The sequence below is a fragment of the Sceloporus occidentalis genome, unplaced genomic scaffold (assembly GCF_023333645.1).
Source record: "Sceloporus occidentalis isolate IW3139 unplaced genomic scaffold, rSceOcc1.0.p SCAF_5, whole genome shotgun sequence".
Classification (NCBI taxonomy): domain Eukaryota; kingdom Metazoa; phylum Chordata; class Lepidosauria; order Squamata; family Phrynosomatidae; genus Sceloporus; species Sceloporus occidentalis.
In genome coordinates, this window is record NW_028316985.1 from 155,495,157 (window position 1) to 155,520,474 (window position 25,318).

Genomic DNA, 25,318 nt, shown 5'->3' on the forward strand with positions numbered 1-25,318 from the left:
TTTTAATTTTTGCAAAGGATAAGGAACATTTAAACATTTTAAAAACATTTAAAAATAAAAATGATAAAAATGTATTTTAAATCCATGAAACAACAATGACCATATATGAAAACCATACAGTGCTACCTCGGGTTACGAAATTAATTCGTTCCGCGGCGCCGTTCGTAACCCGATACATTTCGCAACCCGAAAAGGCTTTCCGTTAGCGCTGGAAAGCCGCTAGCCGCGCTTCGCATTTGAATTTCGCGCCGAAACGCGCCGAAATGAATTTCGTAACCCGAAAAATCTTTCGTTACCCGGAACAGTTTTTTCCAATCTAACTTTTTCGTACCCCGGAAATTTCGTAACGCGATCAATTCGTATCCCGGGGTACCACTGTACTATATTTGACAGATTTTTTTCCAAATACTCTTCACTATACTAATAATCTAATATATTCTGATTTAAATCTTACTTACACTATTTATTACTTTCTCTCAGGCTTTCCAGGAAACAAAATCTATAAAGTTGTCCTACTAGTATAAAATAAATATACATAGAAATGTCAAATAGTCATTGCAAAGAAATATTTGCCTAAAGTCTACATGACCCATCCAGAATACAAAAACAGCCCCAAAGATTAACATATATTAACAATCCATATAGATGACTGAGTTTCAAATATTATCCCCAACTGTAGCAGTCAGCAATACTGCAGCACACTGATTCAGATCACTGCTTATCTTTTTCACACAATATAATTGACAGGCAATTTAACATTCCATGGGAATGCAGCATGGCCCCATATATTATGAAGAAGAACCCACTGTACCTTGAAAATTTATGGGCAGGTGAACGCACGTTTGTGGGAGCAGCAAAACTGAACCAAATCTCTTTAATTGTCAGTTTCATGCTACAAGAATCAGGTGGGGGAGGTCTTAAAGGGTGTTCTTTTTTCAGATCATCAGATTCAACCCCTTCATCCTATATCAAAAAGAAGAAAGAAAGAAATACAAAGTTATATTAATACCTCAGGATGTTTTATGTGCATGTATACAGTATTTAACATTTGCATATACTTATCAACTTCAAAATATAAAAGATATAGACCAGAAAGGCAAACGTGCTTATGGATTGATGCATTCAACGAAAGGCAAAAGTGCTTATGGATTGATGCATTGGTTACTTACTGTAAAGGCACATTCCAGCCGCAAAGGAAACATCCTCTATTGGATTAAGTCCCATTACTTCTAGAGCAGACAGGACATGCGGGTTAGGGCAACAGGCACCTCACTAGTTCTTCCACAGCCAACATATAAAAATCAGAAGTAAAAGCTAGAAAGAGACACCCACCCCAGATATGGAAAAGTAGCCAATGCATCATTCTCAGATGAAGCAGGAAGGTGTCATCTGCTAATGGGAAAAGCCAGTGAAAAGAGAACTAAGGAGGGATCAGCGAAGTGGCTATTCACAAGAGTCAACCACTCTCTTTCTAAATACCATTTTAACAGCAGCTTTTTTTTGTAATATCTAATGAAGGAGACTGGGATACTGAACGGGAAGCCATGGGTCCCCTTGATCTAAGGTGAGTATGTCTGGCAACCAGGATCTGCACAGGTAGTTGGAAGCCATCAGATTCACTGATACCCTCTCCCAGCAAATAGGGGTTTAAACTGGAAACACAGGTTTTAAAAACAAATCTGATAAAACAGGAGGGCAGGGGGCGGGGCAGGGACATGGAAGTAAGCATCCATCAGGTCAATTGAGGCACAAAATTTCCCTAACTGGAAGCCCATAGTGTGCAGGACTTCCATATGGAATTTCTGGTACACCAAATGTAAATTCATGAAGTTCAGATCCAAGATCCACAAAGGAAATAAAGTACCCATATTTTCAAGTAGGCAAAATCTCAACAGTTCATATTATAAGAGATACTGTATGGCAGGGAATGGCAAAGAGGACAGGGGCCATTTTTACTCCTAAACCCACAAGTGTCATGTACCCTAGGTGTATTAGTATCCTAGGTATATTTTGAGAAACATCCAGATTTCTGAGGTTGAAGCTTCCTAGGCTAGTAGAAAGTGCAAAGACCTCCCTCCCAACTGGAATGACTGAAAATCAGAAGCTGTCACCTATCTCAGGCATATGGTATAGTGTCAATGTGGGCAGAAGCTGCTATCTGTGATTGAAATCGGTTTGGAATCTAAAATGATTCCCTGGTTCTGAAGGAGCAAAAACATCTAGACCTGATGTTAGCATAAGTAGGAAATGGCCTTTTGTACTGTTCACTATTATTTCTTTTCTTTCATTTTTTTTCACAAGAAAGGCATTTGCCCTCTTCTCTTTGCTTTCTACTTAGGTATCTTGGAGAGTTGCATCCCAAAACTCTTAGCCACCTGGAATGGAACTGTGTCTAGGAAAGGAGATTATTATTTCAATAATCTGCTCTCCTAACTGCATCACTTCCACCTAGCCTAGATGGTAATAGGCCTTAACCCCATTGGTGGATGGTTCCTTCCTGCAATGTGAAAACACACATTGTCCCAGTGTAGTGCATTACAGTGTGAGCACTGACAGCAAAAATTAACTTTATTTGGCAAATAGGAAAAACATTACAAAAGGTTACCTGCTCATCTGAAACAGAATTTGGATGAGTGTCCGAAGCAGCACTTATTTGATCACAGGGGAGATTCTCCTCAGACACATCAGTATTGTAACCACTGCCAGTTGGAGAGTCTGAAGAATTGTTCGATGCAAGTAAACCACCTCTCTCTGTGGCTGTGGATTTTCCCATATTCCCAAATGTGTTATATAAAACAGCACCAGATTGTCTACCACCTGTGGATAGAAGATACGAAAAAGCTGGTGTCTTCAATTTTCTATATTACGACACAAAATAAATAATTGAATTCTTATTCACCTTTAATTGTAAGATTTTCAATTCCACATTCAAACATGATCCATCCCCATTTCTCTTGGTTAGGACCTAGTCGTGTTACATCTGGTCCTGCCTGATGATCAGTTTCATCTACGAAAGAAAAGTCATCCAGCTCTTCCAAGGTGAAAAGAACTTTTGATTTTTCGAAAGGAATAGCTGTTATAGCACTGGTCCCAATATCTGCAATTACAAAGATAATAAAGGGTTATGGCCATGTATTTCATTTTAATATTGAAACTGGAGGAAGTAATTTTTACTAGGGCAAGTAAATTTGAGCAGGAAGCAGTATATTATATTGTCACAATATTCTGAAGTATAGATAAATGGCACTGATCACATTATCTGAATTTTGGCTGGTTTTATGCTGTCTACTTCTATAATACATGATGTTCACAAACAAATGTATCCTTCAGTGCATCTTTTTCAACCTTTTAAACTTTCACTATATGGTTGAGTTCCTCATATTGAATAAATAAAGCTGAGAATTTGAGCATGTCAAGAATATTCTTGTGCAAAGAAGAAGAATATATTTTCATATTAAAAATCTTCACACTGTTACATCACAACAGGAGGCTTTCTCTTTAGAGTACTTAACATAATAGATCATCTAGTCCACAACAGTGGGTTGTACTGAAACCTTTCATGCATTCCTAGTTTATGCTTACCTGTTGTGTCAAGGCCTCTGAGCTGCCCATGAATGCGGTGAATATTGAGCTTAGCTGCAATTTCTTTTCCTTTTTCTGCTCCAGCATTTGATCTCAGTGATCCAGATGACTGGGGCTGCATTTTATTGCTATGCATGTACTTGTCAAATGTTACAGAACTCCTTCTAGTTTCTGCACTATTTGGATTTTCTTCAACAATACCCCTTTTAAAAAACAACAAATTGCAGAATCTCAGAATTTTATCTTCTTTGCATAGTCAAGAGTTTTTAAAGAATCAGCTTGTGTTGTGTTGTTCACTAAATAAAAATAAATTATCAACTATCCAAGTATTAAAGAATTATTTCATATGTATTAAGCAAGAACTGCATAGTTATTTATGCAGTTCTCACTTAATACATATGCATAAGTGAAATTTAATATGAAAGGTTTTGAGACAAATGTCATCTCACGCAATGGGCCAGCATATCAAAGCCTTTTTAAAATATGACATTTTACCCAGATCTACAATGAGCATTTCTGATAGAAAAATGGAATAATTTAACCCATTATTTGATCTCTCCCTCCCTTAATTAAATACTTCACTTCTAATTTAAAAGGTCAGTATCAAGAAATTGTTTAAAGAGAACTTATTAAGCCATGCTGTTCAACTAAATGCAAGTGCTACGTAGTTTCTGCCAACAGACTATGGACTATCAAAAGATATCAAGGAGCCCTGGTGGCACAATAGTTAAATGCCGGTAATGCAGCTACTAGGCTGTGAGTTTGATCCCCACAAGGGTTCCAGGTTGACTCAGCCTTCCATTCTTTTGTAGGTCAATAAAATGAGTACCCAGCTTGTTGGGGGCAATTGGCTTACAAATTGTAAACTGCTTAGACTGAGTGCTAAGTTCACTATGAAGTGGTATAGAAATGTAAATACTATTGCTACTGCCTTACCTGTTCATACGAACCTGCGTAGCAATCCTATCAAAACACAAGGCCACTAAAGAAACATGGGTTACACTTTTCCCTGTGGCTGTGCCTGATGACTCTTCCACTGATGCTTGTAGTAAACACAGATTTACCTTAAAGAAGAATGACAAAGACATCTGCAGTGTTCTCAGACAAAAAGGACGTTAAAATATTTATATTCTGACTCAGAATTAAAAAAACTTCACAACTATCTAAGTATCACTTCAACCAAACTGCTATACTACCAGTGCCAGTATGGCCTCCCTAGAAAAGAAGTTCCAGAACCTGGGAGCAGCCATCAAGAAAGCCTTATCCTATATTTGTACAAGGCATGTCTGTAAAGGCCAATTGGCTGTTTGTACTAGCTTATTTTATTAATAGTTAGGCTGAACTAACCATCGCATGTACACATACATATTCCACAATACACAAATCTTTCTGCTTTATATTTTATGCCTTATACACTATGCCAGCTGCAGTGTCTTAACTTTTGCAAACTAAAACACAGACCAGTGTCTAGCCTGTATCTATACGTGGTACATTTATAAGTCATAACCAGCACTTTGAATTGTGCCCAGATATGAAGCTAGAGGAGCTGTTGTGAGTGGCATGCTCTCTGTAACCAGTCTTGATCAAAGGTTCGGCTGCAGATCTTTGGGCCAGCTCAAATTTCTGAATATTTTCAAAGGCAGGCCAATGTAAACTATCTTAAAGTGATCAAAAAGAGGGTGTGAAGACCAAATATCTTCAGGATGCACCTAGCCATTTCAGAAGCCTAAAAATCCAGCTCTGGGTTGAACCCAGGACTATACCTAAAGTAGGAACCTATGTCTTCAAGGGGAGCTTAACTCCAACCTATGGGGGCCGTCTCTTTGTGTGGCTACAGGTGGCCTCTACTGAACCTGGCTGAGCCAACTGGCTGTACTTACTAGTGGACTAGGAGGTGAAACAGCAACACGGGCTGAAGGTAGAACACTATTCCTCCAGCCCATACCTGAGCTGTAAAGAAAAGGCAGACACAGGCCAGTCCTTATCAAGCTTCACACCCACCTTGCTTCATCTCAGATAACTCATCACTTTTCCACAGACAAAAGTTAGCAACTCATTAATGGGGCTGGGGAGGATTTTTAGCTACAAATATCTCTATAAATTAGGCATATTGGTGCGGGACAGACCATCCAAAAAGGACGGTCTCCCGGCGCCCAGCTTTAGTCCACAGGGAAGCCGCAGCCTCCAAACTGTGGGACTTCCTCGTTAACCAAAAAGAACCTGCAAAAAGCGAGTTCTTCTTGCGGCGCCATTATGACACCGCAGTGCGTCAATGATGCACTTGTGACGTCACAATGGCACTGCAACATGCGGACGCTAGGCGTCTGTCACGTAATGATGGCGGCGCCCATCTGTACAGGGTGTCGCCATTTTGATGCCCTCGTCACATGCAAGGGGCGAGGAGTGTCTAGAAGCGCCGCCCCTCGCACGTGATGAGGGCGCCCCATCGCACCCGTCTGGCCCAGGCCATTGTCTTCTCCACAACTACATTCAGGGGGAGGAAGAAGCTGCTGGTTCTACTGGTACTTGGACCTCTGCCTTCCAAATGGATTCCTCTCTCTTCAGGACCGAGACCCTGACTCAGTAGGCACTGTGTTTGCCATCACTCACAGCTGCTTTGCCTGCTAGGGTTATAAAACCAGGACCTGTCAGTGCTTTGTTGCAAAACATCCCAGCAGAGAGAATGGGAGGAGTACAGTGAGTATCTGGAACTGGGGGGAAAGAAGAAGCTGTTAGTTCTACTGCTACTTTGACCTCTGCTTTCCAAGTGCCTTCTAAGAAGCAGAGCCCTTCCTCCAGTTCATCTGGTGCCATCCAGCCATGGAGTGAGAGATGCTGGCCCAGCTCCACTGGGCCTGGCCTAGATTAAGAAGTAGTCCTCCCTCCAGGCCATCTGCCTTGGTCCAGGTCTCAGAGAGAAGAACTGCTAGACCTGATCCCCTTTCCCACCACCATTCCCTTCTCCTTTTGTGTCATGTCTTTTTAGATTGTAAACCTGAGGGTAGGGACTGTCTAATTGATAATAATAATAATTGTAAGCTGCTCTGAGAGCCTTTAGGGCTGAAGGGCGGGGTATAAATACTGTAAATAAATAAATAATAAATAATTTGTTGCTCAACTGCAATTACAGTGTCTATTTGTAAAGCCATTATCTGAGAGAATAAAAGTAGTATCCATAGCTTGAGAAAATTTGGGCTGGGTCCTCACTGCAGGGTCCCTTTAAGGGATTCTGGGGATGAGGCTTCAAGTTCCAGCCTAGTTTCAAAGCCACCATGCCTACTGCAACCTAGTCAGCAATGGCTCCTAGTATCAGCCCATGTTGTAGCAGCCCCAAACTTGCCTTTCATCCTGTTCCCAGAATATAGGACGGAGAATCATCTCTTTCAAGAGTCAGCATGTCAGAGTCCAGATCTTTACCATATGACATGTCAAACTCTGTAAATTGTAACCAATAAAATTGTGCTAATTTTTGACCAATCATATGTCTTGGCACAATTTCTCTGCCCACCCCATGCTATGGACAAAATGAAAACATAAAATTAAGGTAGTACACAAAATATTACTTCTTTCAAAAACTCCTTGCTTAAACTGTTTATTACCTTGGGTAGGGTAACATTGGCTTGAAGTCCTTTAATAGTCACATTATCTTGCTTAACAGAAAGATTTGTTTGTGTTTTTATTTGAGTTGTTCCTGTAGCAGGGGTCTCTATTTTTGTTCCTCTAACATCCTGCTTAGAGGATAGCTATAAAGAAAATAAAGAAATATTGCCAGTTTCAATTCACATTTAAAGGCTCTATTTTAATATTACATACTTTATTCATGTATATTTGAGTTGCAATAAAATATATGATAATCATATCTTCCTGTGAGTAAAGACCAATAATTCAGGGTTTAAGACACTTCCATCCTCATATTTAATTTTAAAAATACATTTTAATGTGTGTGTTTTTATCTTTGACTTTCTATTCTCAGTGTAGGAAGTGTAGGATTACTAAGTACTCTTTGTGTAAACAAGAACTTTCTGAGAAATTTCATATATATTCCATTCCCCTCCATTACCAAGAATCTTTCTCTCTCTGCATGCTTTGTCAATTATACTTCTATGCTTAGGTAGCCAAAGTAGAAATGACAAGGTTAATTCTAAAGCTCAGACAGGACAGAAACTGAAATTACTTCGCTAAATCTGGAGACACAGAATGCAAAGCACCTATGGTTTCTTTTTAAAAATGGGAACAGTACATATTATCATAGCTAAAGGAATTCTTCTTTCCCTTCCATCCAGAACTGCTGATAACTGGATGCACTAGTATTTAGATTTTATTTTATTTTTTGCTGAAGAGCTCATATATGTAGTGAAATATATTTTGCAATCATATGCCAATAAGCCTTCAGTCCTTCAATTATGTAACACACATACATTTTCTGAATAAGTTGTTTTTCTGTTTTGTACAGCTTCCCTGAGGACTTTACAATGCAGATCATCCACAATAGCCGCTGGGTGGCATGTGCTAGCACAGTGAACCATTGCCTCTATATACCTGTTGACAAAATTAGTTTCAAACAATTAACCTTCAAGTACATAATGAAGTCATAACATACAAATATAACAGAAATTTTGTGGATAAAGTACAACATATTTTGTCTATCTGCTGTTCAAAAGATGTGAATTACACAAAATAAAAGCCAAGAGGAAAAAATATGGAAGAATCAATGTCTAATTAGGTCTGAAAAGCCATTTATAATTACTGAGCCTAGAAATTATATTTTGGCAACTAATAAAGTGTTCAGCTATTAAACATCCCTCCAAAATAGCAAAAGTCTCAAGCTTCATCAATACAGAGAAACACCTGCAATCAATTCTATAGTGGCCTGAGGTGTGGGTTCGCTTTGTTCAACAATTTCTCATGTGATATCTTTTTTATTCCCCTTTATTTTATGGTTGCCAAGAATAAAAGACAATAGGATTGGGCCTCTGTCAGGTTAGATCAAATCAATGTTTTGCTTCACTGATGTGTGTCCAACACTTATGTCTGCTCAAAATCTGTAGGAGCTTTGGCATTGGTTATATATGGGTTTCTTGCTTCACATCCATGTTTTTGACCAAATTATTACTTCAGAGCAATGGAGTGAGACCATTTCCAACTTGGTAAAACAGGTAAGAATATTCATGACAGGTGTGCCATAATACTGCAGTCCTATCAATTACTAGTTGAAAATGTAGGCTACTGAACTCATTTCACTCTCTAAACTATGACATACCTGTCTAAAGCTTCTGCTACAAGAGGAGTGAGAACTACATCCACTGGTCCTTTTATTTCCACAATAGCTGTTGTTCTGGTCTGAGACACCGGGTGATCAAGAGTCCATTCTTCTGTTATTGTCTCATCGTCTGTATTATCAAGGATTTTTTTGTCCAAAGGAGTATATGGAGTACTAAATAAACAAAAAGAACAAATCATTGCTTTTTAAAGAGAATATTTTCTTTGTTCTGTTATGTGGACATTTACTGAACTAAATATCTTATCAGATGCAACTAACTTGCAGTGCTAAGAGCATACAGTGAGAATTTAATAAACTGCCTGTTTTAAGGAATGTCAGATGTTCACACAAAGTCAGTGCAATCTACAGAGAAGAATCCATCCAGCTTCAGAGTTCAGCATTACATTTATCAACTGGGCTGGATTCTTAGGTTGCTAGCTTAAACACTGGCTAACTTTAATTTTTCTAAATATTTTTTATCTGTCAGTTTTAAATAAAGATATAGTTTATCCAGCAATCAGAATATTAAAGATACAGTTATCGGTACCAAACGGAAAATGATTTCAACAGCAGAGACAACTATTTCAATGCCTCCAGGGCACACGTATTTCTTTGTCAGCCACATCACAGTGTGACTAATGATTGTACTGTAAAATGTTACACTATTACACTGGCATTCCTAGGGGAAGAAATGATAGTATCTGCTAGAGAATAAATTGTGGTCTTCCAAAGAGTATTTGCAAATGTTAAACTTAAAAAACAACAACAACTAATCAGCAATGTCAATGATGTTAACACTGAATAGTTCAAGCTCTGGCATGCTGAGGTGGAGCATTACATGACTGCACGCATTACGGAAATTAAGATGTAATGGAGTAATATGCATGACATGATGAACACCTCCAGTACACAGTAAGTTAACTTTTATTCTGAAAATGGCTTGCCTCGATTCAACATCATAGGCAAACTATACAGAATGAGAAATGTAGTCATGAACAAACAGAAGAAAACTGGCATATAAAACGATAATATTAACATGCTCAGACACCACTTCATCAGGTCTGTACATGCTTTTTTATCTGACAGGTGACAGAGTGTTCCAGTCATTTCCATAATCTCCTGAAAAGCTATTTAAGTTTAACAATGAAGATGCCTAGCTAGGTATCTATCAGAAGAGCATCAAATGGGAAAGAAATTTCAGAGCAACCATAATTTACACACCATGGAGAGAATTTGAAAGTAAAAAGAAATGCAACACATGGATCCTGTGTCTCATTCCACATCACTGGCAAAGGATCATTGGCAATTCAAAAATGTTTTTATAAGTGCATCATCAAAGAATGGGCCCGAACAGACAGGCCAAAATAAAGGTGCTTCGGGTCACACTGGAGGTATGCTGTTTAAATGCTGCATGTGTCCTAAGAGGCCAGAAGCCATGCCAAAGCCACACTCCAGTCCTAAGGACTAGAGTGCAGTTTTGGCACAGCTTCTGGTCTCTTAAAATGTGAGTGTAATTTAAACAGAATACCTCCAAAGTGACTTGAAGCAGCTATATTTTGGCCTGTTTGTTCGGGCCCAATGTCACATAAAATGCGCCACTATGATCTTTTAAAAAGAAAGAATATAAATATACTGATTATTAAAATAGGCTGAAATTCACTTCTCAGGTTCTTCTTTTTTTTTTTTTTTAGAAGTTAATATGAGACAGATGTTTGTACATGCTTGTAAAAAATGCTTAAATGTACTTGGAATATCTCAAAAAATGAGGCAAATCCCCCAAATAACTATCCTTCATATCACCCTATATTTAGGTTCTCTTCAACTTATACTCCCACCAGCAAGGATGTTGTTTCTGTGGAGCGCAAACCCATGCTGCAAATAGACACATATGAATACGACACACTCAGCATCTTAATGACCAGGAGGGTAGAAATCTGGTGGGAAAAAGGCACACATTCAGCCCTGGTAATGCAGCTGTGTTTTATATTTATCTGTATGTCTCTGTAGTGTATCACACAGTCTGTATCACACAGATGTAGCTGTCACAGCAGCAAATGTACAAAGCAACTTGCAAATTGAACTACTCACTTAGATGTTGGTCCTGTAAGCTGCATACCTCGATCCAGCAGAGCATTAGCTGTGAGGCCCTGTTTAACAATCTAGAACACAGAAAATATTCTTATTTTGGCTCTTGAGCTTTTATCAACTTTATAACCTGGTCAAGTCTTTTAAAATCCCAGATTCTTTCTTCCAATAACTTTTCTGTGACACTTTTATAGATGAAAGAATTGTTTTCCCCACAAATGTGTCAGAAAAACTTTCTTAAACACCCCCCCAAAAAAGCATAGTTCATGCATTCCTCAGATTTCTGAAACAGTAATTACTAACTGGAAATTTGTATACAGTGTGGCACAGTGGTTTGCATGTTGGATTATGACTCTGCAGACCAGGGTTCAATTCCCAGCTCAGCCATAGAACCCACTGGGTGATCTTGGGCAAGTCACATGCTCTCAGCCTCAGGGGAAGGCAATGGCAAACCTTCTCTGAACAAATCTTGCAAAGAAAACCCATGACAGGTTGGCCATAATTTGGAAGTGACGTAAAGGCACACAACAACAATAAACGTAAGAAATTACTTCTTACATTGTAGGTGGGAAACTGTGGAAGGGACAGTTGCCATTTTTTATTCCTGACCAAACTGCACCAGTTTTGTTTTCAAATAGTTTTCTGCCATCTGGTGGTGGGCTACATTTTTTTAGGGTCTTGGGGGCTCTGAGGGGAAAACATTGCATATTGAAGTGTTTTTGAACTATTTGGACAATCTGGGAGAAGAAAATCCTACTCATTAAAAAACAAACAAAGTGGGAGTCAATGGGCTTGGGAGGGGATTTTGAGAGCTCCAAAATGAGCTCAGAGGGCTGCATGTGGCCCATGGGCTCCACTTTCCTCACCCATCTGAAAGCAGCAAGATACACAGCAAAGTCCAATGTTATGAAGATTGCTTGTGCTCTAGAATTTCAGCAGCAGCATGCATAAAGTCCAGAGACTCTTGGAATGGCACAACACAAAATAGAGCTTTTTAACAGATACAAAATTCGACCATGCCATTCCCCATTCACTTGAACTGATTTCTAATTTAGTTAAGACTTTTTACCTTAAAAGTTGGGACAGAAAGATGTTCAAAATATGAGGAACTTTCTTCACTAGTTGGTGTGTCAAGATCTAATGGCCGATGTAAGGATGATTTAGATGTTCTTTTATTTGTTGGATGTTTTACTGACCAGTTAACCACCTGATATTGCGTAAGGTAGCTTTGGTAGCAGTTCATTACAGGCTGCTGGGAAGTGATTTGTTCATTCTCAGATGCCTTCTCGGCTTCTACAACATATATATGCTCTACAAGTTCATCTTCACCTCCCAAAGCAGAAACAAACGAAGCTTGAGAGGGATGTGTTTTTATTGGTAATGTTTTTGAACCCTGACTAGTTTCACCATGCAATGTAGTAGTTAATGGTCCTTCTACACTGTGATAGATTGAACCTCTTCCATAGTCTATTTTGGTTTGCTTTCTCTTCTTTTTTCTCCCAGGATAGGTTCCTGGGCCTTCATCACTGCTTATGGGTTCAAAGTCCTCAGCTGCTGAAAAATAGGCTTCACTATCAGCCACTGACATGCTGGAGTCCATGGAGCGATACTGATGAAATGAATTTGAGTCTGCAGAAGGAGTGTATGGGAAAGAACCAAAGCTTCTTCTCTGCTTTGGAGAATCTAAGACATTTTCATCACTACGTGAGACATCACTGCTGAATTGCACACCAGCTGGAACAGGTTGCTTGTCTCCATAGAAGGCTGCCGTAAGACTTTTGGTACTCCCAAGTCGAGTAGAGCATACTGATGCTTGCCGTTTCAAAGGAGATCTGAGAGGAGACTGTCCAACAAGCCGCTCTTGAGGGTTAGGAGACACAGGACTACTTCCTGAACCTTCTATTTCAGCAATACTAAGGAAGGAAACAGTTTTTGTTCATCATGAAACAAATTTGTACAAATTCATATACAATTTTAATTTTAAACATCCTTCTTTTGTAGGCTTTTTTAAAATCCAAAGAAAGTGTGAAGCCATAATCGTACAACAGACATAGCTACTTTAGTCCCAGTTATGTCACTGGATGTTCAGTACAGTTGGCCCTTCTTATACACAGATTTTTTATACATGGATTCAAGCACCCACGGTTTGAAAATGTTCAAAAAAAGTATAAATTTCAAATATCAAACCTTGATTTTCCATTTTTTATAAGGGACACCATTTTGCTATGTCATTATATTTCATGGGACTTGAGCATAAACGGATTTTGTTATATACAGGGGATTTTGGAACCAAACCCAATGTATAACAAGGGTCCACTGTATATGTAATGGTTCAAGGTTGTACCACTGTGTTTTATCTCTATTCTAGATCAGTATTTGTGAACCTGTAGTGCTCCATATTTTTTCTACACTCCAGTTTCTATCAGTTTTAGCCAACACAACTAATGCTCAAGAATGAAAATTGTAGTCCAAGAAGAGAAGTGCCAAAAGCTCCCTACCTCCAAAATAATAGGGAACTAGCAATATCAACCCTTCCCTGCTTTTCTCATCCCTCAGTATGCATAGCAGATGAGTGCCATATCTAAACAATACTAAATAGTCCTGTGAAAAGGGAAGATTCATACAGTGAAATCTCTTCAGGGAGGAATCCCAAAATCTATGAGCAAGTCCATCCCAGTATGCAACACCCCCAAAAATTGATATTCTCCTGGGAGGTGGGGGATACCTCAACGTTCTTTTTTCATTTACTTTTGCTAGGACTTCTTCTTTCCTACATCAGCCCTATCTATGTAACTGCATGTTGATGTAGCCCTGTCCTTTGGCTTGGAATGAGAAATTTAAAGATGGCAGTTCATAGTGACCCTCAGAGACTTTGCTGCTTCTGTAGCATTCTTCTCTGCTTTAAACTGGTCAACGGTAGCAGTTTTTGCAGTTTGGCAAAGTCTTTGGAGACTTTGCCACTATTGCAGCAGTTCTTAATATGCCTTTTCTCATTTTCTTAGGCTGCTGTGCCAGACTAGCAACTTCTACAACTTTAAAGCCTTGTCCACTCTTACCATCTTCACCATTTTCTCTCATTCACTGCTTTCAGTTCCTCCCGCTCACTCTCACTGGAAGATTGGAATACCTTCCTTAAATCCATTTTTTTTTTTTTTTTTGTGTCCTTGGAAATCTGTTGGGTGGCAGTCATCTGGGCAGAAATGGTTTTTATTTGTTACATTCCCCAGTTAGCTGCTTCAGCTACTATGAAAAGGAAATCTCCTTTGTTTTAAATCTCTGTCTGCCATTGTTTGACCTCTGTACTGTTTCCCTTTCTCTCCTCTAGCCTTCTTTTCTATTTTTATTTCTATTATTATATTAAATAAACACTTAAAAAACTAGTCTGACAGAATCAGAGAAGAAGAAAAATCATGTCAGGTAGGCAGGACAAGAAAATTAAAACTGATGAAGCAGGGAAGGAGTCCTAACAAAAGTAACTGAAAAATAATGTTGGGGCATTCCCTAGTCAAACTGGCACATGGCGATTAACCAAATCATGGTGGATTGCTCTCCCTGCTATCCTGAGAATGGGGAGGGAGGGGATCAACTGCAATCTTCTTCATCCAAGAAAGAATGACAAATGTCCCAGACTAATTCATGAAATGAAGTCAGAGGAGAGGGGAACCGGTGGAAAAATCCTTACCAGACTCAGATTTATTTCTTAGTTGACTAGGCTAACAAAAGACAGTCCAAAACTTGTCAAGCCAACAGTAAACAGAGAAAGTACAATGGCTCCACTCTTGCAGAGTGTCAAATCATGGACCATAATTGTTGTCCAGTAGGAGGGGCAAGGATCTGAAATGCTCTCCAGAAAACCTGGGATAAATTTCTATGTTCCAGGAAGGAACTCACCTCCCATGGATATCTTCTCTCTTTGAACTTGCCAAGAATTCCTTTTGGCCCAACTGGTCTTCAACAGCAGAAGAAGGGCTTTCCCTATCGCCTCCAAGCAAGGGGAGGGCAGCACTAGAACTACTGTTCTCCTCTGAAGATGACGAGGAACTATGAGATCTCAGTGGCACTTGTAAATTCAGGTGCTGAGATTTTCTTTCTGATTCCATCCCAACAGATCGACACTCCCATTCCTTCCTTTTAACACCATTTGCTTTACCTAAGAACAAAACAAATCAATATTTTAAACTAAATGTAGCAGAAATGTTCCTTTCTGTGAAATTTCTTTCTCTGAAATGTAGCTATTGTAATTTCGAAAAGAAAAATTCTAATATGCAATTTATGAAGCAGACCACTAACTACTTTTTCCACAGTATATTACTACCACCTACAATTATGCAAACCAGTTTAATTCTACAAACAGTGGGCTGTAGATTTCTGTGGATTTCCTAACTGCAGATTTCAGAATCTACAGGCTAGGATTGAAATGAAGAAACATTTAATTTTTAACCCCTTTCTGGGATGGATTTCAATCAGAGAAGAGGGATGGGAGGTAAGCCCTGAGCACCATGCCTACATTCTTTCTGCTTCCTGAGGACAAGCCAACTGCTCTTTCTGAGCTAAATGACAGCAAAAGCAGGAAAAATGTGTCCCTGATACCCAGACCTCCCCACCCAAACCTCCCTTACTGCTCTGAGACTGCTTCATAGCCTGGCTGCCATCAGTTTGAGGTAAATTTAAATTTTAAATATAGACTTGGGCATCCACTTTTTTGTATCTGTGGGGAGTCCAGGAATCAAAACCTTCTTCAATAATTCCTGTTATTCTATGTAGCCAATAGCAGGCTGCTTATTAAGAAGCAAAAGACATTTCAAAATAAGCTGATATGTGGTAGAGAATATATACATTTGTTTATACATACATATACACATGCACACATTACCATCTACAATTTTTGGAAGTTCTTTGGTAATAATCCATTCTCCTGGCTGTAGCAAAGATTGTCCATAAAACATATCTGATTCTGCACTTGTACTTGAAAAAGCAGAGCTACTTGATGGTGTCAAGTCTTCGAGTTTGAAGAAGTCTAATCCTGACACTGTGCCACCAAAAAACCTACAGCCGCCAAGACAGCCACACTTGTTCTTGCTTCTCTTATTCTTTGTATTATCATCTGGCCATAAAAACCATAATCTGGTGAGGAAAAGCAAGCATGACTCAATGAAATAATCTAATTCCAAGTATTATTCAGCTAAAATTTTCTGCAGAAACTGCTGCATATTATTTACTTTCTTCAGATGAATAGATTAATCTGCACAGATTAAGAAGGCTTGGCTAGTTTTCATGAAATACACAGGTTTTTAAGATAACCAAATAACACTTTTTAAAAAATTGGAAATGTGCCTCCAAACTAAAGATCTAGGAAAACACATTTCCTTTTCCACTATTCATTCATATATAGTGGGGCATGCCAATTTAGAAATATTTACAATAACACATTTGAGAAAACTATCTGCATATTTTTTAAATTGTGTAATAAAAACTTTTAAAGAATCTTCTTCATCTGACATCTTTGTATTTATCAATATGTTTGTCTTTGTGTGTTTATACTGGTACTGGCACCACTCAGTAATCTTTTCCAGATGATTCAGACATCCTCCAAAACAGAAATCCCCCACATTTTAACTACACTCACCTAGTATAATCAGTCTAGACTCAAGATCATATCAATTTGCAATTAGGAAAGACAAAGACAAATTTCTGTTTATTCTTAACATAAATAATTTGTTAAAGATTCAAAAGAGTTCAATAGCCCATATTTTATACTTGATAGTTTATGTTCTTGTAAATACCAGAACTGCCAATTTTGCATTAACTGGCAATTAATTAAGAATACCTACACATGCCATTTTCACACTAATGGAAATGTTTTATCAAGAAATTTCCCTTACCTCTTAGTTCTGCTGTCATGTGTTTCCAAAAAATGTCTCTGTGCTTCATGCTTAGAATGATGGTCTGCGGCTAAAGCAATATCAGCAGTGATAAGGCCCAAATTAACTGACCCTGCTTCCAGCCAATACGCTCTCCGCAGCACTGTTGGTTGAAGACCAATTCTGCAATTGTTCACTTGCTCAATGTACTGTCTAAGTTGGAAGTCTTGAATGGCAGCACTTATACCCTCACCAACAGACTGATTGTGGAGGTTACAGTTGGCAATGCGTACAGCACCCATCTAAAAGTCAAAATGGAAAAAATTTCAACATAAATCCAGTGAATGGTCTATTTGCTCAATGGAAGTGGGGAAGGAAAATTAAAGGAGAGCCTTTCCAAGAGAAAGTTCTCATAACAATGGAAATCGCATCTCTAGGAGTTATTTATGACAGGATGCCATCCTCCACCAAATAAGGATGCTATTTTACATTTCTGACTTAAGAAGTACATGAAACTAAGTGTCAACTAAATTGTTAAAACCATGGTGTGAATTAGGCTTGGCAGCTATCACATCACATCAGATTACATACAGAGCCACATTTCTGAAGTTACAAAAAAGAAAGAAGTCCCCTTTCTCAGCTGAAAACACATTGCCTGTTTAATGAAGGGCATAATATTGAAAGAATTTTCCTCTGTACAAATAAAATGAGCCTCTGCAGAATACAAAGCTTGAAAATGTAAGATCTTTAAACTCTGCCTTGGCCCTGCAATAAAATAATTAATACTTCCTACATAAAATTCATGTTAAATGATTTTATCTGTCAGATACATATTTGAACAAATCAGTTTTGCATTCAGCATAAATAACTTAGATTACAAAAAGTGAACTAATACCACAAAATGATTTTAAAAATTAAGTGGCATAAACCAAGAAAAGTACTCTCTCACCTTTATATTTGTGGCACAACCATGTTCTACAACGTATATATCTGCTCCATCTACTGCCAGGCGTGTCATAGTGTACTTTAATGCATCAGATGTTGGACAAGGCCCAGAGATGCAACTTATCTAAAGAAGATGTTGAACGGAAGGTATAATCATATATAATTCATGCTATGAGTTAATTCTATTTCAATTTTTAAAAGGACAAAAGGGGGAATTATTTATTTGATAAGTGAGGTGAATGGGAACAGGATTTTTTAACAATTAAATGGGTGCAATTAGGATCTTGTTTATGAAAGGGAGACTATCCACATTACTACACTACATTCTTATAGTGATGCTATTCCACTTTTACTGCTCTGGCTGCCTCCTGTTGCATTCTGAGGTTTGTAGTTCAGTGAGGCCTAAGAGCTCTCTAGCTGAGAATTCTAAATGCCCCTCCTTAAACTGCAAATGTTGTTTGCTTTCAAGTCATTTTCAATTTGTGGTGACCATAAGGCGAACCTATCACAGGGTTTTCTGAGGGCTGAGTGTGTGGCTTGCCCAAGCATACCCAGTGACTATTCATGGCCAAGTGGGGTTTTGAACTCTGGTTTCCAGTGTCATAGTTCAGCATTTGGACCACTATGTCATGCTGACTTATTAACCAACATGAAATCAGAGGTCCCCATTTCTAGCAAAAATCAGAAAACTGGAAGAATGAAAGGCAAGAGCTTGAAACAACAAACAGCATTCAACAGGAGGGTGGTCATCTATGGTTTCAGAAAACACGGTTTATTAAGCTGTGGACAAATATCTTAGCCCAGCTAAAATATCAAGATACATGCCATAGCTGGTCACTCAGAAGCCACTGTGACAAAATGACACATAAGCGTGGAAACCTCTTCCAGTAATATGGTAAGAAGCTGGAAGGGTGGCTGAGAGCTCTAGGGTGTTTTGTATAACAAATAATACCAGTGGGACGCTGAGTAAATGAAGAGATGAAAGGTGACAATGAAGTTTCATTCTTAAAGTCTTGAATGATTTTTAAATTATATAACCAATAATTATATATTTATTTTAATGAACGCATTTTATTGCCTCGCAGCCCACCAGGGCCCTAGAGGCAAGTTACATAGGAAAAAAATTTAAACAAACAAAATACCAAATTAGAAATAAGCTAAAAACGCCTCTTTGAAATACAGTGGGACTTTAGTATCCATGGGGGATCCATTCACAACCACCCCCTGCAAACTGTTCACCACCGGCAGGGCCTCAAATCTCATTGTCCCCAATGGTGGCACATGCAGGTTAGGAACAATAGGACTTCAGGTAAGCCGCTGTTGTCCCCAAACAACAGGGGATTACCTGAAGTCCCGTTGTTTCTAATGGCGGCATGGCTGTATGCACACACTGCCATTGGTGACAATGGGGGATGGAGGTGCGGCCACACGAACACAGTGCCATTGGGGCAATGGGAGCTTGACGTCCGCAGATGTTTAAATCTGTGGATGTCAAGCCTGTGCATAATGAGGCCCCACTGTAATTCTAACATTACAGAAATTACAAATGATTAAAAAAATGGCAACATGTAACAACAAGCATCACTCTTTTGAAATTTGCTTCTCTTGTAGACAAAATACTACAATACTTAACAACCTCTGTTTAACTTATTTTGTATACAAAAGAACTATCCTCCCAACCCCTATAGGTGCATCTCAAACTCTCAAAGAGTTCCTGTTTTGCATTTAAATTGCCAGTGTTTTCTCTGTGCCATGCAATAAACAACCAAATTTTATGCAAAATTTGCTGATTGTCAAAAGCCCAGTAGCACTGAGCAGCAATCTATGCTGCTCCAAATATATGCTGATGTTTCAAATCTAGCTAGAGGATTCAGCAATGTAGGTAGAGGATTCAGCAAGACACTATCAAAAGAGAAGGGAATTGTACAAAGCAATTTGCTAGCATTCACCTACACCTGTTTTAAGCTCTTGCAGTATGCAGAATGAAGAAGTGTTCCTTCATTATTATGATTGGCAGAAAATAGTTGTTTTAATATTATATAAAGTAATTATTTCTATATTTTTTATATTATGATGATGGATTAAGTTGACTGTATTGGCTATTTAAAATATATTAAGCTTCAAATTTTCTCTCTATTTATCATTAATATTTTTAATCCCTTTAATTTATGATATTACAGTCATATAAAAATGTAATAAAAAATCTGACAGAACGCAAAGCCAGTGGATTGATCTTCCCTGTCATCCCGAGAATAAATACAACCAAAGTGCAACAACTGCAGTAGTAAGGCCCATGAAATAAACTCATCATATCAGCCAGTTTAATAAACCAGCCATGAAGTACCTGGACAACAGACTATCATAGGTACCCTCTGGAAACCTAGGCCAGAATCCCTGCTAGTATATTATGGTTTTGCACTACTCTTCTTTCAGTACAACAGTGGCAAAAGAAGGTAGACAAAATCTGCCAGCTCTCTGATCTAGCTCATACACAATGGCTCTAGCCACTCTTTTTCCTCCTGCCACTGCCACCACTTACCAAGTAGTGCTCACCAGTTTATTCAGATGTATTTTAAATAGGATCCACCATGGTTTAGTGGTCTGAGCATTAGACTATGACTCTGGAGACCAGGGTATCCTCACTCAGCCATGGAAACCCACTGTGTGACATTGGGCAAGTTACACTCATTCAACCTCAGAGGAAGGCAAAGGCAAACTCTCTCTAAACAAATCTTGCCAAGAAATCCCCACAACAGGGTTGTGTTAGGTTCACCATAAGTCAGAAATGACATGAAGGCATACAATAACAAAAATAATGTTCCATACATTTCAACTGAGAGTTTTATCCTAAGCAAGTACATATGCACTCCTATTCACACTTGCCTGCATGTATGTCACAGTGAACTTTCAAATCTAAGTGTACATAGGATTGAGTGACACATGGTTATGGATAGTGCTGTCCACCTCATTTAGAGATTTGCACAATTTCACAGGAGGTGGGGATGTTTGGATGAAATGGAGAGAAGGGAGCAACAGAAAATGGTGGAGTTGGCATAGTCAACTCTAAAGATGACTTGGAATATATACAAAGTGCAGTCATACCATGCTGATTTACAAATCAAAACAAACTCCAGTCTTAATATTCTAAAACTCCTTGTTACCACTTATTATAATGGAATGACCCTATTAAAAATATGTCATTACCTTAGAAACACTTTTATTTGCTTAATTTTTAAAATAAAATAGTTAACATGTACTTCTATTACTAATCAAGTTAAAAGAGAATTAAGTGTCATATGTTTACATGATGCTTCTTATGTAACAGTCATCAGAAAATACCAAATCACATTTATTACCTTAGCTTCACAGAAGCGGCGATCAATTCCATGCTGACATATGATTACAGACTTTGGTCTTTCCAGTTCAAATTCACGGCATACCACATGAAACACAAATGTCTGTCCCCACTCGAGCAGGCATGCAAGCTGCATACATATAAAATGTTTTAACTAGAGAGAAACCATTAAGTAAAGCTAAAGAACTTCAACACTATTGAAAATGTCTTCCTTTTCCAACACCTTGCCATGCTACACAAAATCAAAATTGTGCCTTTTATAATCATAACTGCAATGGTCTGCCAACAAAGGGCATTTTGGAAATTAGAAGGAAGGGTTTGTTATCTTATTTAAGAAAATCCAAAGGAAACCTTTCTAATTAAAGCCACTCTGTCTTTAGCTGAAAATACTTGTAAAGAAAAGGGGGCAGGGAAGAGTAGTTATTTCACTAACATTATTTTTTTATTCTTCAAGTAAAGGTTATTGAATTAATTCATAAGATACACACAAATACTAACTGAAACATTTATGCATTTTGCCTTTGAAATTCAAGCTCTCTGTTTATTTTAAATTTATTTTTTTATTTATTTGTTAAATAAATTTGTTATTTATTTGTTAAATCTTTCAAGATGGAGCCTCCAATTTCTTAGTCTCTAACTTCCCACTACAGTTGTAAAATATTAGAAGTTGAATTACCATTATTCCTAGATACAAAATCCACAGCTTGTTCACATATGCATTTTAAAAAGTAATTCAAATGCTAGGTCCAAGTGGTATCTTAAAAAGTAGCTTACAGTTTCAAGGGAATTGCAACTACAACTTTAAAAAGGCAATTCAACTAGAAAAGAAGCCTCGGGACTTTTTACTCGAGTTCTCTGCAATGCATTCAAGTTATCAAAACCTTCTTATCCCCTAGAGAGCACGAAGCAGCACTTTGTTGGAAAAGCTTTCTTTAGTAAGCACATTATTACAAACAATTATGCTGTTCTCACTGAAAATATATATAGTGATAACTATAATGGATCCTTAAGCCACATTTAACTATTTCAGAAAATAATAATAACATCTTTACATTTGAATTCCTGGTAATTATAATCAGAGGAGCAGTTAGTCTTCAGAGAGCATACACATTTACCATCCATCTCTTCCTTCACATTTTTAAAATGATGCCCATCTTAAATGGACAAATTCCTGCAGAGTTACAATGTAAACTGCTGTGAACATACAAGTACTATAGTGTATACTATCTATATTAGATGTCTAAAATAATGTAACATAAAACCTAGACCGTCTTCCAGCTTTATTAAACTTGATTGATTCATTCAGATTTAAACATAGTTGCTTTCAAGAAAATATTGTATGTTTTTTCATCAAAACAATCTAAGTAAATTGTACTAAACTAAACAAATATCTTTGTGCATCTTATTTGAAATTCTTGCTATTGATTCTCAATTTTGTATTGTATTTTTAAATGATGATATTTTATTGTAATCTAGATATTATTGTGGTTTTATGCTTGTAATCCCGCTTCAATCTATTGGGAGACACAGGAAATAGAAATAAAATATTATTATTATTATTATTATTATTATTATTATATTTGTACAATGGACTAGTAAAGAAGCATAAACAAGAAGCTCCATCTACAATAGAGAGATCTGAATCAATGTTCATGAGCCCAAACATTTGTTTCCTTCTTTAAAGAATTTCTTCCTGGTTTAAGAATTTGGAATTTCAGTTCATATTGGACAAAAAGAAAGGATTTCCCTTCAATATCTGCTGTTGCAAAAAAGATCTAGGAAATGTAAGCTAGTTTGTTCTAGTCAAACCTCTTTCTTCCCACAACTTTTCAGTACATGCAAAGTCTAAGCTAAGGAAACAATGCACACATTTCATTCTCAGGCTCAATGACATACCTGTGGAACTGTAACCTTAGATGTAAGGCTTCCAGCTTGAACATCAATCAACCATGCATATTCTAAAGAATCACTCCCCAGTGGCAACCCTTCTGTTGAAAACATAGCATGAGCACGTAGCTGCAGACCAGAAAGGCTCATATGACCCTCTCGAAGTACTTCATCCACAGTGGGTCTCTGTTAAAAATGAAAGATCTATCTTTTGAGCAGGAGAACTGAAACAAGCTATGCACTAACCAGAGACCAATGTTATGTGGCTATTATATATTGATAAATCTTTCTATGAAATAAGAATATACTTGGGTTATCAAATATACATAACATGTAATTTTATCACTCAAATTGCAAAACAATGCATATAGAAGTTTAAATCAAGATATTTTTCACTCTTTACTTTGTTTACCTGTGAAAATCTAGTCAACAAATTATATATTCCTATTATCTGGATGGGAATTAATAAAAAAATTGTGATCACAAATCTTTGAAAAGATCAGAAATCTTTAAGAGTCAAGGCTGATGAAGTAACACCAGTCTTCATGGAAAAAATAAATGTGCCACCGCTAAAATATTTTAAATAAATGTAAACACAACGACACAGTTTTTAACTTTCCAGTGAGATAGAATTCAGAGACATAGCCATATTCGTCTGGAATATCAGTATGCAAAGGGACCTTGTAGCATCTTTGAAACCAACTGAGTGAAAGAAATTATAGCATAAATTTTCACAGACTTGGTCTACTTCCTCGGATGCATGGAAGGACCTTTATAAGTAGGCTGTATGAATAGCCATGGGAGTGCAAAATTTGTGAGTATGACAATGAGGTGATAAATTCAGTTTTAACTATGGTTGAGGGACAGAGGCAGAAGGGAAGATGTTATCTAAAGTGAGGGTGGGTAGGTATTCTCAAAGGTGCTACAAGATCCCTTTGTATAGAGTTTTTAACAGTACTGATGTTAAAAGGAGCCCTGGTGGCGCAGTGGTTAAATGCCTGTACTGCAGCCATTTACTCGAAACCACAAGGTTGCGAGTTCAAGACCAGCAAAAGGGCCCAAGCTCGACTCAGGCTTGCATCCTTCCGAGGTCGCTAAAATGAGTACCCAGACTGTTGGGGGCAAATTAGCTTACTTGCTAATTAGCTTACTTGCTGTTCACCGCTATGATCTTTGGAATAGCGGTATATAAATAAAACAAATTATTATTAATTAATTATTAACATAAATATGCTGCTACACAAGACAACCAAACTGGTAGTTTGTGGGAACTAAGCAACATGGCATTAGTATCAATAGTATTCAGTATTCATACTGCACATTTCAAGTGTTCCAGGCAGTCTGCAGATATTACTTCGCAATTAATCACAACAGCCTTTTAAGACAGAACAACATTATCTATATATTGTATGAAGAGGATGAGTCTGATAGAAGGATGATTTGCCTAAAATTACCTCAAGAGCTCTTAATAAAGCAGTAAGTAGGAACTTGCCATCTCATAATTTATTTATTAACTACTATAATATCTCACTTTTAAAGGGTTTCTAAGAGAAAAGTTTTCCCCTATACTACAGATACTTCTGAAATTCAAGCAATGCTGTTATCCAAATGAATTGTCATTTCAAACTTGCTAACAAAAGGCTGTCAGTTAAAGAGCTGTCAATAGTAGAGCATTTTTAGCGTTTATTACTTAAAGTAATTTTAGTTTTGAAATAATTATTATTCAGTAATGCTGGAGGTAATATTTCAGCGGAAGAAACTGCTAAAACCATCTCTGGGTATTACTTGCCTAAGAAAACCCAGTGAAATTAATGGGATCACCATCAACAGGCAATCTGAAGGCACATAAACACACAGTGTGCATGCAGAAATACAATGTACAGCTTTTACATATCCTTGATCTTTCTGAAGGGGGAGGGAATAGGAACTGTTTTTATTATTTAGTACTACGACACAATACCTGTGACTGAAATGAAAAATCACTTCAAAAACTTTTGTTATGTGCTTATGACTTTACACATAATCACAGCTTTAAGTTATTACAGAATAACCACATTTCATTTCCCTCTCACTTAACTAATTACATCCCCTACCCACACTCTAAATCGCCCAATATGAAATATTATTCCAATAGAGGCAAAACATCTGATAAAGTAAGTTGCACTCCATGAAACCTTCTGTCAAATAAACCTTGTCTGCTTTTAAGGTCCCATAAGATTATTTGTATAATAGACTAATACAGCTGTGTTTCTTGATGTTCGACAATAGCAATGTCTGGAGATGCTGAAACACTACTTTATAATTATCTGAGCTTTCATTAGCTTAAGTTTATTATTTAATAAT

At 37.6% G+C, this 25,318-nt stretch overlaps 1 protein-coding gene across 10 annotated transcripts in view; it reads right to left on the reverse strand.

Moving 5' to 3' along the window:
- The window catches only part of BLTP1 (bridge-like lipid transfer protein family member 1), a 156,540-nt gene that overhangs the window by 78,291 nt on the left and 52,931 nt on the right, over window positions 1-25,318 (reverse strand). For all 10 annotated transcript variants that reach the window (XM_089525845.1, XM_089525846.1, XM_089525851.1 and 7 more), the window contains 16 exons: window positions 22,985-23,161; window positions 21,090-21,218; window positions 17,738-17,857; window positions 16,810-17,090; window positions 15,801-16,051; window positions 14,819-15,077; window positions 11,997-12,840; window positions 10,931-11,001; window positions 8,843-9,016; window positions 8,001-8,121; window positions 7,182-7,325; window positions 4,519-4,646; window positions 3,583-3,785; window positions 2,900-3,097; window positions 2,606-2,817; window positions 812-963 (listed from right to left, as the gene is read on the reverse strand). In XM_089525845.1, coding sequence (XP_089381971.1) covers window positions 812-963; window positions 2,606-2,817; window positions 2,900-3,097; window positions 3,583-3,785; window positions 4,519-4,646; window positions 7,182-7,325; window positions 8,001-8,121; window positions 8,843-9,016; window positions 10,931-11,001; window positions 11,997-12,840; window positions 14,819-15,077; window positions 15,801-16,051; window positions 16,810-17,090; window positions 17,738-17,857; window positions 21,090-21,218; window positions 22,985-23,161 — 3,464 coding nt within the window. The remainder of the gene's footprint in view (window positions 1-811; window positions 964-2,605; window positions 2,818-2,899; window positions 3,098-3,582; window positions 3,786-4,518; window positions 4,647-7,181; window positions 7,326-8,000; window positions 8,122-8,842; window positions 9,017-10,930; window positions 11,002-11,996; window positions 12,841-14,818; window positions 15,078-15,800; window positions 16,052-16,809; window positions 17,091-17,737; window positions 17,858-21,089; window positions 21,219-22,984; window positions 23,162-25,318) is intronic.